The sequence below is a fragment of the Pleurodeles waltl genome, chromosome 3_1 (genome assembly GCF_031143425.1).
Source record: "Pleurodeles waltl isolate 20211129_DDA chromosome 3_1, aPleWal1.hap1.20221129, whole genome shotgun sequence".
Lineage (NCBI taxonomy): Eukaryota > Metazoa > Chordata > Amphibia > Caudata > Salamandridae > Pleurodeles > Pleurodeles waltl.
Window position 1 is genome coordinate 717,935,536 of NC_090440.1, and position 16,087 is coordinate 717,951,622.

Consider the following 16,087-nt stretch of genomic DNA (forward strand, 5'->3'; position numbering starts at 1 on the left):
GTTACACAATATGGCTAAGTACCAATGAAAACACATATACTGAGTGCATTGTTAGGCGTTAACAGGGAACACAACTGAGAACATACAAAAACAATGTATGTTTTCACTGGAATGACTACAAAGATGCTTTACATAAAAGGCAAGAGACCACCCATGTGCAGAGGTAAAACAAATTCCATGTGCAGAAGTTATAAGTATATAGCATCTTACAAAAGTGAACAGGCTGAATATGAAACAGAAAGTACAAGGCAAAGGTTCCATTACAAGCTGCAGTTTTATTATAGGGTCTTTGTACATAAAGCACATCTAAAATTGATGTGCCCAATGTACTATTATTAAAGGTAATATTAAAGGTACAGCTTCTAAGAACAATATAACAACATTCATATTAGAATGGAAATTGCAGTATTTAAAAGACAACATTAAATCTCTTTTTTACAATTATATTTACAAAATGGATCAAAATACTATTTTTCAGACTTAATTAACACATTTTGAGTGTTAGCAGATCACTGCAAATGTAATTTAAAGGAAGATTAATTATACAGTAACAGAAGATTAAAAATATCTCAAACAAAAGACCATGAGCAAGGTTTTAATGAAAGTAATACTTGATTATCCCTGCAAGCAGCTTACATTTCCATCATGTCTGTGAGTATGTTTCTATATACCATATATCTAACAGAAAACATATTTACAAGTACAGTATAATTATAATAAAACGTGCATGCAGTTTATACACAAATATGGGAAAAATAGCTTATTGCCTTTGAGGTTTTGTTCTTTAGTTTTAGGTGTGTATCCTCAAACCACACACTTTGTCAGCATGACAAATACCCTCTTTTTACTTCAAACATTTGGTTTTTGAAGAAAATATTAACCATTCATTGACACTTCAAAAAAGTAATTTGCTTTTGCAATGATTATATCATATTGTTTTAGAAGTAAACAAACCACACTAAATCCATAATAACAAATTAGGGATTCTAAAATCAAATTTAGAACGTTTTGATATACAGGCTGCATGGTACTTATTTGTGCCTAATATAATAGTAACTGACTGAAGTGTAAATGGGCATAAAGTTGGGAACTAATGTTGCTTTTACAATGATTCCATATAAAGCATTCCTGTTGTGGGTGCTTTTCATTTTGATAACAATGTGCCCTATCCATAAAATGTTTAATTTTCAAATCATATATGATTAGCCTGTTGATTCAGAATATTTAATAAAGGCCCGTTAAAACCATGGAACAATTATGTCATGTTTAGAATCGTTAAAGGCCATCAGTCAAACACTTGATAAAGCTTGATATATTTTACAGTTAACTGATGGACTAATAGGTTTGGTTATTACAATTTCATTAAGTCTGAAACACAATCAATTTTTTCCACCAACTGCAGATACACTGCTTCTGAATTAAACAATGTGTCTCTGCATGTTGAGTGCATTAATTGTTTAAACACCATTTTTCTCTGAAAACTATGATCATGCTTGAAATTAAAATTACTCTAAAGATGCAGACAGTTTTGACTTTAAGGAAACCTGTAATAGTTCAATAATTATAATTTACTGAATACCAATAAGTTACTTAATTGCAAATTGTGGTAAAAATAATCCAGACTGATAATAACATCCAAAATGGCATTGAAAGCAGGAAGCAGCAAACCTCTAAAAGCAATGTCAATGTGTTGATGTCAAATGTTTAAAGCTGAAGAGGTAATGCCTGGATTAAATATTTTACAGAATAATTTATATAAGTATCTTCTGTATTTAAAGAGAGAAGCATATCCCAAGCCTAGCACTCTGATACAGGTACTTGTTGGGCATTTATAACTATGTGTATATATGTACACTGTGAAATTAACAAGACCCAAAGGTGGTATTGTATGTTAACATATTTTGTTTTTGTTCACAAAAGAACTTTTTCTAGCACCACACATTAGAAAAACACATAACTAGCACACCTCTGGTTCTAAACAATTAAGTCTAAAATAGAATATATTGCAAACCCGATATTATACAGCATATTGTGGTGTTTGACAAACAGATATTTGTACTGAATAGGCTGTTTATAATGTGGCATACCTCTTTTTCAAACCTATACAGAAAGAAAGCCAAAACATTAGTTTGTATAGAAAGGATCAGGAAGGAAAGTCAATAGAATAGAAGATCATGAAGGGGAGTTAATGAAAGTTAGTGAAAAATAAATTAGGGCTGTTAGTAGTCTTTAACTGAGCAATAAAAAGGGATTTGAGGCTTACATAGAAAAACATGAGAGATTGCATTTACATGCAGATGTACACACTGTGAATTATCAATGCACAAGTGTTTCTTTTTTCTATTGCTTGACTTCTGTTATGGCTACTGTATTATATATAATGTATTGTTATTGTACTTTGGAAACAAGAAAATCCATAAAGGTGCCATAAAATGGACAACATTTAAAACATCTTTGCAAATAAACCACCAAACACTGCAATTCTGTTACAATGTAAAGCCTTGTCTGGGGCTTGCCATTTGTTAACTAAAACTGGGAACATCTGATGATCTTGAAGCTCTAACTGCCCAGATAGTTGTATATAAAAATCAGTCTCCATTAGAGAGCAGACAGACACAATGACATACAAAGAACCAGCCAACTAATATCCCCAGATAATAAATAGATAGTATAATGTAAAACTAGGACCACATCTACTTTTGAACTTTCAAAGCAATCTGTGCATGTTAGTGCTATTTACCAGCTCTGTATTGTAATTTTTTAACCTAAATTGATGTCAAAAGTAGAGTTGAATGTGCATACTCAGTTGTTTTATTATTATAACTGCTATATTTTCTATGATTGCCATGCTTCAAGTGCAAGAGTTGGCTATGAGCTTAAATATGTCTTTCAACCACAAACATTTGTAGAGCACTTGAAATTTTTTAGCAGCATCTAGTATAATCTCTGAAAATGTAGACGTTACCACATTCAACAACGGCATTAAGATCTCTTCCTATGAAGCACTGGAATTAGTGAAATCCTACGAGGAAGCCTCGTCCAATTACCACCATTTCTAGAACATGAATTAAATGGCTAAACGGGATTGTTGTGTTCCGTTGAAGTTAGCTGATTCAAAATCTATCTTCAAATGCAGTGAGTGACTATGGTTTGCATTTTTTGACATGTAGACAGCCCCAAATCAACTATTTACTGCTTATGTATTTGTATTTCTTTGATAAAAAACAGTAATAGCAAAAACCTCATTATACTAGAAAACAGAAACTTGTCAATCTGAAATCTCAAACGTCAGTATCACAAACATTTTCCTTTGGTGTAGTATCGCCCTTTTTATACATTTAAGTAACTATTTTCAAGTTATTGTTAAATCTGTAAAGTGTTGCAGCTCATAAAAATGTAAAATTGGCCTGCTGCACCCTAACAGCCAAGATTATTGCTGTAGCTAAAGGCTGATATGCCTAGAACACTGAATATCTAGTAATGATTGGTAGCCAAACATGCCTGAGTAAAAGCTAATATCACTGTGCATTTTTAAAGAATCCCTTTACCCCCTTCAATTTTAAAAATGTTCTAAATATATAGATATTTTTTTCCACTCTCCACTCAAGTATCTCTTTGCAAATCAGATACATTCACACTGCAGCCTGGTTTGATGTATAAAACACAATGGTATTTGTGAAGCATTTTAAACCAGTAACAGTAAAAACAAAAGCCTAAAATGTGCATTGTCACAAGGATGTACTGTCAATAATTATCTTTAGCACAATCCATCTATGTGTTTTATCAGTCAGTTTTGTACAACTACACAAGGTGAGTGTGCCAAGATCTTGAATGTTTGTATTAATTGAAGCAAACCTTTCATAATTTGTCATGACTTGAAGATATTCAGCATATGCAATTTATTTTAAAAATAAGTTATTTTTTTAATTCTACATAGATTATACATACTTTCCAAAGTATCAACCTTTTTAAAAGCCTCAAAGGATCAGTTTATGATTCATTGTATAATTAAATTTGGTTAACATCATCTGAAGCACTATAATTAGCACTGTTCCATGGCAATGCTGATGATCCAATATTAAGTGTAAAGCAAGTCTCTAAAAGTACTAATAAACAATAAAAATCACTATATTAAAAAATAAACATGGGTTCCAGCCAAAGGAAACTGAGAAATGGGAAGCTCTTCCTAAATATTAAAAACCTGCACCTGAAGCTAACCTAGCTGTACAATACTAAACATTTCAAAGCAGTTCCAATTGTATTTGCTGCACGATTTTCTATCTAAGCAAGTGTAAATATATTGCATCTTGCAGCTTTAGAGAACACATCTAAGTAAATGGCCATTTCTGTATTTCATCATTGTAATGTAAGCCAAAAAAAAGAGCTGGTGAAATTGAAATGTGTTTTCTTTTTCAATATTAAAGTAGAATTATTTTTTTAGTTCCTTCCACTAAGGGTTAACTCGAATCACCACAAATTGCACCTTCAAAGGGCAGGCTTTGCCTGGGACTCCCACAGGTGAATGGCAATCATCTTTAAAGTCTTTGTGCCTTTTCAGTGAGCCAATATCTGATGCTGAGGAGCAATTTTCTAACTTGGCATTCACAAAAGTCTATTTTATTATATTGGTCTCCATAGTCTTTGTATTGTACAGATATATATTCATGGTTTTAGCAGGAAAGACAAAGGAGTGTGTTGAGTCTTTTTATTTACTCTGTCGGATACCATTAGTTGTAATTCTCCTAAAATGTAAGCTTTATTCACATTGATCAATTGCTAGTCTTCATTAAATTACTAGTAAAATAATCAAACTGCCTCCAAAGACATTTAAAAAGTGACAGTATACAAACTAGATGATCTTCCACTGAACATTTTTCCAGTTCAACAACAGATTCAGTGCTCTTACTTCACTTTTTATTTTAGAAGCCAATACCAGATGTTGCTCAACTAGTGAATGATATATCAACTCCAGTTAATAGTCAAGTCAAAATGTTGTCACTGCCAATGAAATACAATGCACAGGAGACAGCAATTTATATTTAGGCAGTCCATCAGAGCAGCAGCTTCAGTTCAGTTTAGAGCTTTTTCATATTAAGGAAGGATCAAGGCTCACAAAATAAAACCGTACAGTCCCTCTTCTACCTCTATAGCAGCTACCCTCTATTTGCTCTGCTGTGTCTGGTCGTATCATGTGGACACATGTAATGCTTATATTCTCACAGATTCCTATAAACAGGTAACAGAACAAATGGTGTTTATCCAAAAAGAACCTAGTAGTGTGCATCTTGTGTTATTCTACACATGAAGTCACAAAACACTTTGGGCTCTATCATGAGTCTGGCGGTCAGAAGACTTGCGGTGGAGGTCGGACTGCCGCAGCATTAAGACCCTGACAGTCAGACCGCCAAAAGACTCTTTGATCCTGACGGGATGATGTTGGTGGTGGTTGTAATCAGCCTTGGCAGCGCTGAAGTCTGCACCGCAGTGCTTATTACAACCATAGCCTCTCCCAGCTTTTTCATGGTGGTTCAACCGCCAAGAAAAGGCTGGAGGAGAACAAGTGCAGGGGATGACGGGGGCCCTTGCGCTGCCCATGACACTTATGGACAGCACATGTACCCCCTTCGCTAGCTAAAGTGGAATGCGCACTGTCTGCTATGCTTTGCAGTGCGCATTCTGAGGGTGCTAGGGGGGCCACCTGTGCAACGGCATTGGAATCTGCTCCATGTGAAGCAGAGTCCAATGCCGCTGCATGATTTCCACTGGGCTGACCAGCAGAAACCTTAGTTTCTACCAGTCAGCCCAGTAGAAAACTCATAATGGGGCTAGTGGGAGCCCGCCAGCACTGCGGCGGTCTCCTCATCCGGAGTTTGGCAGTCAGGTTTTTCCACCCCCCAAACTCGAAAGCCACCTCTTTGTCTTCTTTTCTGAAAATATGGAACTGCTGCATACTCTTCCTACTGTTAACTTTTTTCAACACACTAAGAAACTGTAGCACTAAAAAATAAAGTTTGGAAATTATTAGGCCTTTTGGTATATATGGACATTGGTTTTAACCTCTAAGTAAGTGTTACTATGATCCTGTCTGATATGTAAAAAAGTTTTCTATGAATCATGGTTTAAGTGTCAGCTTTCTCTGAGTGCTAAAAATGTTTAAATTAAACTTTATTTATTGTGGGTTCTAGGATTATTACTTGGCTGGTTCTTGCAATAACAATCAAGTGATGTGATTGACATTCCTTCGCAAACAAACAAAAACAAAAGTGAAAGAAAACCTGTACACATTTGTATTTTATTTCCCTGAGGGATCCAAGGACACCCGCAAGTGCTCTAGGTACATATTGCACTATAGAGGAATGAAAAACGTGCAAACGAGAGCAATGCTCCCTGATGGAAGCCTGTGGTCCAATTATATTCTACCACAGCTCTCGTCTCACATCTCGGAATGTCAGAACACAAACAGCTAAACCTTGAATCTACCAACAATTTTTTTTATACAAAAGCACATCTGTTATGGCACATTTAATGAAATACATTTCATAGACAGATAGACAAATTCCATCAAGAAAATAATACAAAGTTTCCTTTTTGAGGTTTCTTTTCTTAAAAAATTACATAACTTTCTTTCATTGTTTCACATTACAAAATCGTTTTTTATCTTCAAACAAATCACATTTTATTGCAGGAACATTTCAAGTGCCATACATATTTATAGAAGGGCTAAAAAAATAGAAGTCTCTCTAAAGTGGTCCAGACAAGGCTTATTATAGAATAAAATCTTTCACCGCCTTCCAATGCTCATGTTTTTAATACATAGCCTTTTCTTATTAATTGGCATTATCAGTCTAGAAGCAGCAGCACACGCACCTACACATCCACAGACACAAGCACACTTACATTTATATACATACACTGAGTACCTTGTTAACGTAAGATGGGTGTTGCATATTAAAGACCAACCAACTGATTTTTTTATCATTCTGTTTAGTTGCATTAAACTGATCAATCATGTACTTGCAAAATATTTTGTTTCGTTTGTGCTGACACAATGGACATCATGTTCTTTTTGACCAGCACTTGGTGGGCTAAAGAGAGGACAATATATTCAAATGAAGCCCTGTCTCCTAGGTGCAAGCATAACATTGGCCCAAATTTGGAAAATTGTAGACAAATACAAGGGGGTCTCTGTGACTGTCCTCTGACATACACAAGGTAATGGAATTTGCATAAGGTTATGGATATAAATAGCATTTTGCTGCAAAAGCATCGTTAAGCTGCTGCATGTGGAACACAAACATTTTAGGCAATATAGTGAAATGACCGCATAAAGCTACAGAGCTAAGCCAGTCATGCACTGGAGTGTAGTCTCAAGGGAACCAAACAAAAGGTCATTAGGATTGCTGGTGTTCTGTGGAGCTGGCAGTAAACAGATGCCAGGAGAGTTCACATTTGTTTGGCCAGTAAACTCAGGTCCTGATTTAGAGTTTGTCAGACATGTTACTCCATCGCAAACGTAATGGATACCCTGTCCATCATGTTACGATCTCCAAAGGATATTACGGGATTGTAATACGGTGAATGGAATATCCGTCACGTTTGTGACAGAGTGAACCCCTCAGTCACCAAATTGAATGCATTTCTCAAAGGCCAAGTTAGAGAATACAAATGCTTTTGAAATGCAATAAAATATTAGAACTGAACTTTTCAGATATAGCTAGTCCCCTAATTGCTTTCAATAGTGAAACATGTTGTTTCAACCAAGTTAAGGTAATCTACGACAACGCATAGATGTTCCCTTCTGTATATTAATTAGAATGCTACAGACCAACATCTGAGATAAAATGAATACATTAGAAAGAGTTACCCTGATCTGCTGAAGATTCCAAATGCTCTGTGACTTCTGCATCAGGAAGATGAACTGGAGTATATTTTGAAACAGAAAAGTAAATATGGAGATGTAACTGTGAGTCCTACTTGAACCCACCAAATCTAATGGTGCAGATTCCTCACCTGAGCAAGTAACAGTCAACTAGATGGACTAGGTCAGAAATTCTGCCTGGTTCAAAATATGTTTTGCTAAGTTCAAAGAAACATGCCTGAAATCATCCGACTAATGATATCTGCCTGTGTAACTTCTCTGCTGCAGACCAGACTGGTGGGGGAAGTGCCCCTCGTGTAACGTTTCACTGAGTAAATGCCAGGCAAACAGGCATTTACATCAATCTTGCATAGAACAGAGAGGAAAGATATATTCTGAGGCCAGTGGTTTGTTCCACATTAATGGCAATTTCATGTCGTTAATGGATCACAAATATGGCCAAACCAGCTTTCATCATACTTTATTCTTTATATCCTGGGATAAGGGGAAAACTATATGGTAGTCTTAATTTTGCACATAAAAAATAACTTACAATTCTGGGCTTTTGGTCAGACAGATTCTGCACAATTAAAGATGATGGGTTTATTTTAAATAATGACAAGCCTCACATTTGAAAAATTCTTCCCCAAGCACAGTCCTGTCAAAAGAGGTGTATTCCAAATGACTGGAATAAAAAAAAAAAATCAGGACACGAGTGAAAATGTAAAGCTTGTTTACAGCATAGTATTGCTGGCTCCTGGATACTCTTGTGAAAACAAATTCTCACATGCAGCTCAGTTCAAGTGCTTGGGTCAGAAAAGAAACAACAGCTCAACTTGTGGGTATCTGAATTTCACATATTTTATGATTTTACCCTACAATTGCTAATAACAATGAATGTAACAATGCTTTTCCTGGATTGAGACCCTTACAATTACATCTTGCCACTTGCCATCTAAATCAGGGCCCACTGTTTTCAAATCTCTTTTTATCTTATCATCGAAGTGTGTGACACTTTTTGTGGGAATTAAGCCATCCACATTTGTACTTACTTTATGGTGTTTCATAAATTGCATAAATTCAAAGGATTGATTTAATTCTTCACTTTGGTTTATTTAATTGTTTATTTTCATCTACATTGGTTCTACTTGTACATCCATTCATTGTTGTAAACAACTATAAGTTGAATTAATTTGTTTTGAATTTCAATTCTAGTGAGTGGAGCTATTGTTTTTGTGTATAATAATATCTAAGTTCCAATAGCAATTAAGTTTCCCTGTAATTAGTTACACACAACCTAGAAGTGACATCTTGGATGGGTTCAAACACCATCATAAGCAAAGCCACATACCTTACCGCAAAGTAGCCTTGTACATTACCCTATATTTTTATTGTCCCAACTGAAGACTCAAAGAAAATAGCTCTAAAAGTATCTGCCTGCAAATAAACACAAGTGAGTTTGAAGAATGCAAGTCTACCTGTATGCGGTAACCAAGCATAATGTATTCGCAAGCCTGTGTCCTAACCTCAGTTGCATGCTGCGCATAGTACAGATGCTCAGTGAGCATTAGAGATGAAACAGACACAACTGTGGCAGTTCATGCTATTCCTATGTATAAAATGTGATGACAATTACCTTCCAGTGTGCAACATGGTAGGGTCATAAATTGCTCTGTCTCAGATTAAGTGCTAAGTAGTGAGTAACTATTTACTGTTTCTTGCATAGAATGGTTTTACACCAAAGCAGGACTGTAATTAATTTACCAAATGTTTTGCCTTATTTTCCACCATGGAAACAGTTGCAAGAAGATAAAATCAGATGTTTGTGAACATAAAAAGAAATTAGGAATTGGTTGTTCTTTAATACGCTTACATGCAAGGCTGGTCATATTCAGAAAGCTTTTGCTAAAATGAAAGTACTGGTTGCCATTTTTTGTTTTACAAACAGCCCAATTCAATGATTTCAATTGGGAGATTCCTACAATGCCAGATATTCCAAACATTGTCAAGAAAGTAAGAAAACTACTAGTAGAAGTAATAATACAGCAAGTGCAATACATTGAGCAAACAATGATACTTCATGTCCTCTAAACAGTTCCTAAGGTGAGAGGCATGAAAATACATTGGAGTGGTGAGTAGTAGAGTTAGTGAAATCCAAGGTTAACATGAAAATATAAGCACAAAAATGCCCAACCCCTAGACCGGACAAACAGTATTGTCCCACAGTTCATGTACAACTGAATGTGGGCTGAGTGAGATGAGAGCTAGTTAATGGAAGCCTGCTGCATCCTACAGAAAGATTGGGTGGGTGGGAAAATTAGACCCTGTAGTAACAGAATGTAGGTATACACCCAGCTAGTGACCAGTGTTAACACTGAGGAATCATGGATAAAATAGCTGCCGTGAGCATAGAGAAGATGATGAGTGATGATATAGAATCAACATGAGGTCATGTGTTAAAATAAGTAATCTTTAACGCACTAATAACATGATTAGAAAATTGGTTAAAAGATATAGTGGCATTGCCATGTAGTAGAAGAGCAGTTCCTTGGTCCGATTGTTTACAAAAGTCTTCTTCTTGGCAAAGATGTTAGTATAAAAGGATTAGGCATACCTTGAACCACAGATTGGATTTAAGTATGGTAAACAATATACAGTTTCTTTACAGCCATACCAAATATCCCTACATAGTTCACAAGAAGGTAGAGAGCAATCAGCTATTATTCTGGAAAAGTAACTTGTATGCCCCTATTGTTATTGCTATTTAAATTCAAGTAGTACACAATCTACCACTGGTATGATCTGCAGAGTTTGCTCAGCTTCTGTTGTTTTTTCACTCAACCAGTTTCACCACAATACCCTGGAAAATATTTCCACAATGGAGACGTCTTCTAACCAGTTGGCTACATTAAAACCAGGCCTCACTATACCGCTCAAACATTTGCCAAAATGAGCTAGGCACTGTAAAGCAGTTTCTGCTCTTATAGGACTCCATTTTACAATGTCTTATTCATATGTGTAAGAAACATTGACAGTAACAAAAGTCAGGAGAAGGGTTATTTTTTACAGTAGATATAATTGCCAGCAAGCACATATCCTCCAGATAAGGCCACTTTTGCTTTAAGAGTCAAAATGCGAGAGCCAAACAAAACCAGCAGGGGAACCTCTAAAAACACAAAATAGATCAGCTATAGTAACAACTTCAACTACAAATAGACAGTAGGTCAACTTAAAGAATGTACACTAAGAAAAATCATTTTCTAACCATGTAACTTCGCAAAGATCACAGGAAAAGCCATACGAGTAGGTAAAAGGAGCTGTACTTAAAGAGTCCCGATGGACACCAGAAGGTGGACATAAGAAAAGGGAAAACAAAGCTGAAATGAAACGGGACAAACATCTCTAGACAAAAAGTGTAGTGAGAACTACTGTCAGCAAGGGGAAAACAGTACCTACGTGCGCAGAGGCAGATACCAATGGCTCACAGATCTCCAGAGAGAACAGCAAATCATGCCTCGTTGCAAGGCTATAATTCTGCTTACTCTCACAACCACAGACAGGTAGGCAGCAACCATATACTGGGCTGCTGTAGGAGCACAATCTCTTTAAATTAGTGTGCAGAGGTCTAGCTTGTGTGACAGGTGTCATTTGTGCCCAGACCCTGACTACTGATCTTAAGTAAAAAGGAGTGGTTAATTTTATTTTATACAATCATGTTTAACCATCTGATAAGTATTGGTGTCTGTGAATATATAGGGATAGGTTCTAGACCATTCTAAACTGGTTCCCACCCAGTGCTATGTTGTCACATGTGGACTTCCAGTAATAAAACAACCCTTTCTTTTAAACAGAATAAGATATGGGAGCCCCACAGTTGATCAGAACTTGTTTGCAAGTATTTGCAAGAACCAATTAAGCTCTGAAGATTTTGGTCTATGCCATTACAAGCCTTGTAAACTAACTCAACAAATTATTGATTTACACCTTGCAGAAGAGAAACAGTATCCTAGTTCCTTATTTTATGTTTGGACATTTTAGAGCAATTATGAACCAGGGTGTGACTAAACTTTAAAGTGCTTTTTGTCTTAAAACTTTCATATTTGAAGAGAAACATGTTGTTTCCTTTACACTTGCGGTGCCTTTCCTCATCCCTAGTGGTTGTGAATGTGCAGCCACCAACATATTATCAGAAATGATGGTGAAGATAAAGCTAGACTTGGAGGGTAATGTTTGCCCACACAGAGGCATATCTTTGAGATGACATCTGCGAAGGTGAATTAAATGAAAACATTAGGTTATCATTCACTTATAATAGTGCAAAGCTTATTGAGACAAAGGATTAGTTAAAAACATGTTAAAAACATTTTACTTGGGGATGTTACAATGGCTACCGCGGCCCCTAATTTGTGCGAGGTTTTGATTTATTGGCAATAAAAACCTACATAGGTTAGTTTTTGGTGTTTCTGTGCTAGAAATCATCAAACATTATCACAGAAATTAATTGGATAAAGAAGGACCCAACTCCTCACAGCACTGGAAGACCACCTGTGGTGGTGGTGCCAGCTTGGAATGCTGAAAAGCTACTAGTGAAGCAAAGCACTGTCTGACTGAAAGCAATTTCATAGACAATAAATGTTAGTGATGCTGAGAGTGAGTTGTCAGAGACTTATTGTACACCAAAATTGATATACTCCTATAATCACAGATTGTAAAATGTTACAGAGGGTACAATTGCCCAAAGACTTTGAGCAGACAGCCATTTCCCTTGTGGAATAAATACTCTTACATATAGTCATGACCCTAAACCATGACATTAGCCACATTTTAACTTTAGACACTACTGAAGGGTTTAAATGGAACAAAGTAGTTTCCAGTGGCCAGAAAGAGAACACGCACTGCTAGCGATTAGAACCTGGCCATACGAAAAACGATTCTTAGCATGTAATGCAACCTATGTGTGCACTCAGTATGGCAGTACAAATAATGTCATATGGTTTCCTGTTTGTACTGCTCATTTTCTCATCTGAGCCTTTACCAAACAGAAAGTTTCTTAAGGCTATACTATTCTATTTGTAGAATAGGAGGTACAAATTGATGAGCTGGGTAGCTCTAGATAACTTTGGATTCCTGACATTATGGAGAGTCATCTTTTACACATGTCTGCATTCCTGTTTACGGCTATTAAATCATAATAACTTTCGTAGCGAGTGTTTTTGCATTTGCATCTCCTGACTTGTTGCAAGGATTAGAGTCTGAAATGATCTGATAAAATCATTTGTTGAATTATTTATACAGTGACCCTCGTTATAATACCTGGTATAAAATGGGTGTGCTAAGTGATGGGTTGACTTTGTGGTCGGATTGAATATTTGGGAAAATCTCTTTCCAGCTATTATTGCTACAATCCTGAGAGGGCAGATACAGCAAACAGTCAAGACAACTCGTGTTGCAATAGAACAACGAATGGTGCACACGTGTAGTTCGGTAAAAGTTAAGTGCCAGTGTTAAGTAGCAGCTCTGCTTTGGCAGTAAAGTTAGAGATCTGGAAAGTACTTTCCTAAATGGTTACTAGTGGACCTTACCACATTGTCTTGTATATGCAGTTCCATGTGGTAGTGTCACTACAAAACAACCCCACAATTTATTTTTTAATGATTTTTGAGTTAGATTGCCTTATAGCTATCCCCATTTTTCACACGATCAATGGCTTCTCGCTGCCTCCTTTTGTGTGTGTGGCTCATCTCAAATGTGTATTTTCCCAATTACCCGTTGTATATATCAAAGACAAGGATATTAAAATATTTCCATCACAAGTATGACGTATCTTGAAGGGAAATTATACTAGAAAATACGCTGCATACAACTCCTCATTTATATATTTCTAATTAAGTAATTTTGGCAAAGTATTTAGTAGTTAGCATATAAACGGACAGTGTACTGTGCAGCTGTAAGTTAAAGCAGGTTTAAAAATCCCGGTATTTCCCAGCGTTACTATTACTGCACAAAAAAGCAAGACCCCACTCTGCAAAAATCTAATTTCACATTGTACGTTGAGTGCAGCGATTTCAGAATATGACCAGCCTTTCTTTTTTTACTATTTATAACAAAAACAGCAGCATAAATCAGCTCCCACCGTACCTTCCAAACTTTCTCTCTTTTTGTTTGAGTTAAACTCCTAGTTCTGGTGCACATGCAACACAGACAATTTACACAAGCATTCAATTTAAACAGGATGGGCTGGAGGAATGTGCAAAATAAAAGTGCCATATTAAATTCAACAACATAAAGCAATACCAGTCACTAAAAGTTACATTAAAATATTAATTAAAACAATATATAAACAGTATTCCTTTGCGCTATATATAATAAGTCTTCATGCCCAGTTACCCTGTTTTGTAATATAATGCTAATTGCAACTTTTGGTTTGGACCCTTTTCGTGCTGTTCTGTCTAATGGCTTTTAGTAGACAACACAAGTATTATAACCTTCCTTCATGATGCAAGTAGGACGTAACACAGAAAATAGCACCTCCTGCTGATGTGTAACCCCTCCTGCAGGTCACCTTGTGCAGACGATCTACTTTAAGAGACATCCAGATAATGCTGTCGAAAGTCTGCGGGCAGTGCATTATTCAGAGGTGGCCTTCTCACTCAAGCCCCTCACAACCTTTAGCGACGCAGACCAAGGATGGCAGGCCGAGACAGAGAAAGGGTCCATAGTCGTAGGCAATATAGAAATAAAATAACAATACAAAAGACAACGCCTCAGCAAAACAAGTCCGTCCATATTGGTGTGTTCACTGCTTCCCCTTCCTTTAGCCCCGGCCACCAAAAGGCGCGCAGCGCGCAGGCTCACCCGGTCTGCGCAGGGCCACGCAAAATGTCTGTTTTCTCATTTTGTTAAATGTTCCTACTTCAGACATTCCAGAAGTACTAGCCTGAGTCAGGTACCCGTTACCCATCCATTTGCATGGCGGCTTCAAACTCTGAAGTGAACAACTCTTTGTACAATGGAGGGAAGTGAAGCCGCACAATGTCTGGGTATATTGCTTTAAATGCCATCAGCTTTTCTGTGTGTCGTCCGGATAGTGCTCGCAACGTTGACACTTTGCATATTAACTGCAATGCAAACAAATGCAGGAAGCCAAGGTTATCAGTGCAGAGAAAACAAAGTATATGCAATAAATGACTATGTGAAGTCCCAATTATTTAAAGTGGAGAATTTCACAAGTGAGGAATGTTTTAAAGGGAGGGGTTTTCCCTACAATTTCTACTTTAGTTTTTATTCATGTAAATAAAGGTAATTTATGTATCGCCCAACTCATTCAAATGAGTTGAGCACTTTACACTGAACATTTTTTTATTTGAACAGCAACCTCTCAAACATCTCTACAGTGCATGTGTTTGGGGACGGGGGGAGGAGGGACTAACTGTGAACAGATTAAAGTACTAGTGGTTTGTTATGAATAAATGTGAATATTCATTTGGAACAGTATCCATCATTGTATTGTATTTTTTACATACGTACTTTAAACATAGTTACAGTTTGAGATGAAGTACACTTCCCACATTCAAACAAACCATGGCATTAGAAAAATCTGAACCCAGATCTCCAGACTAAGCGATGTTGCCACTGAACCTTCCGTCAGCACAGTTTACTTTTCCTCTGGAGGTGTACACAATTGCTAATTTAATATTAGACGTGGTAATAATAAACGTGCTTTTGAAAGCACTTGCTATGCCAGTTGCGAAAGTTTGCAGCGCTCAACATAGCAGATGTTATCATTACCAAAAGCAAAAGCTCAATTAAAGAACAGATTAAATATTTTCTGCTTGTATTTGTACTTGTGTTGTGCAAGTTGTACTGTTGTACGCTGATCTGACCAGTGACACTGTGCTTTTATGCAATCAAAAACTGCATAATACCATAAGGCCTGTTGAGTGGAACCACTATATTACAGCCACCGGTGATGAGAGGTCACTGCTCTGGTGATTGCATCTATTGATTGGAGGTGATTCGATCGAATGCCTTTATTCGCAATTACTGTTACTGTATCTCGCTTTTGCAGCACTCTGCAAGCTTACTGGCAGCAACAGGGTTTTCTCCTCTGAGGCCAGGGGTATCCAAGCACAGAAAGCACGTGCTGTTTGTTAAAAGTGAATCAAATCATCATGGGCAGACTTAACACTGATTCTCAAAGTAAATATGCCAAGGTCCAACCTGCCCTAT

At 36.7% G+C, this 16,087-nt stretch overlaps 1 protein-coding gene across 1 annotated transcript in view; it reads right to left on the reverse strand.

Annotated features, from left to right (window-relative positions):
* Positions 1-8,853: 8,853 nt before the first annotated feature.
* Positions 8,854-16,087, reverse strand: part of RORA (RAR related orphan receptor A) — a 225,525-nt gene continuing 218,291 nt past the window's right edge. Inside the window, exon 10 of the mRNA XM_069223468.1 lies at positions 8,854-14,976. Within this exon, the coding sequence (XP_069079569.1) occupies positions 14,812-14,976 (165 nt within the window). The 3' untranslated portion in view covers positions 8,854-14,811. The remainder of the gene's footprint in view (positions 14,977-16,087) is intronic.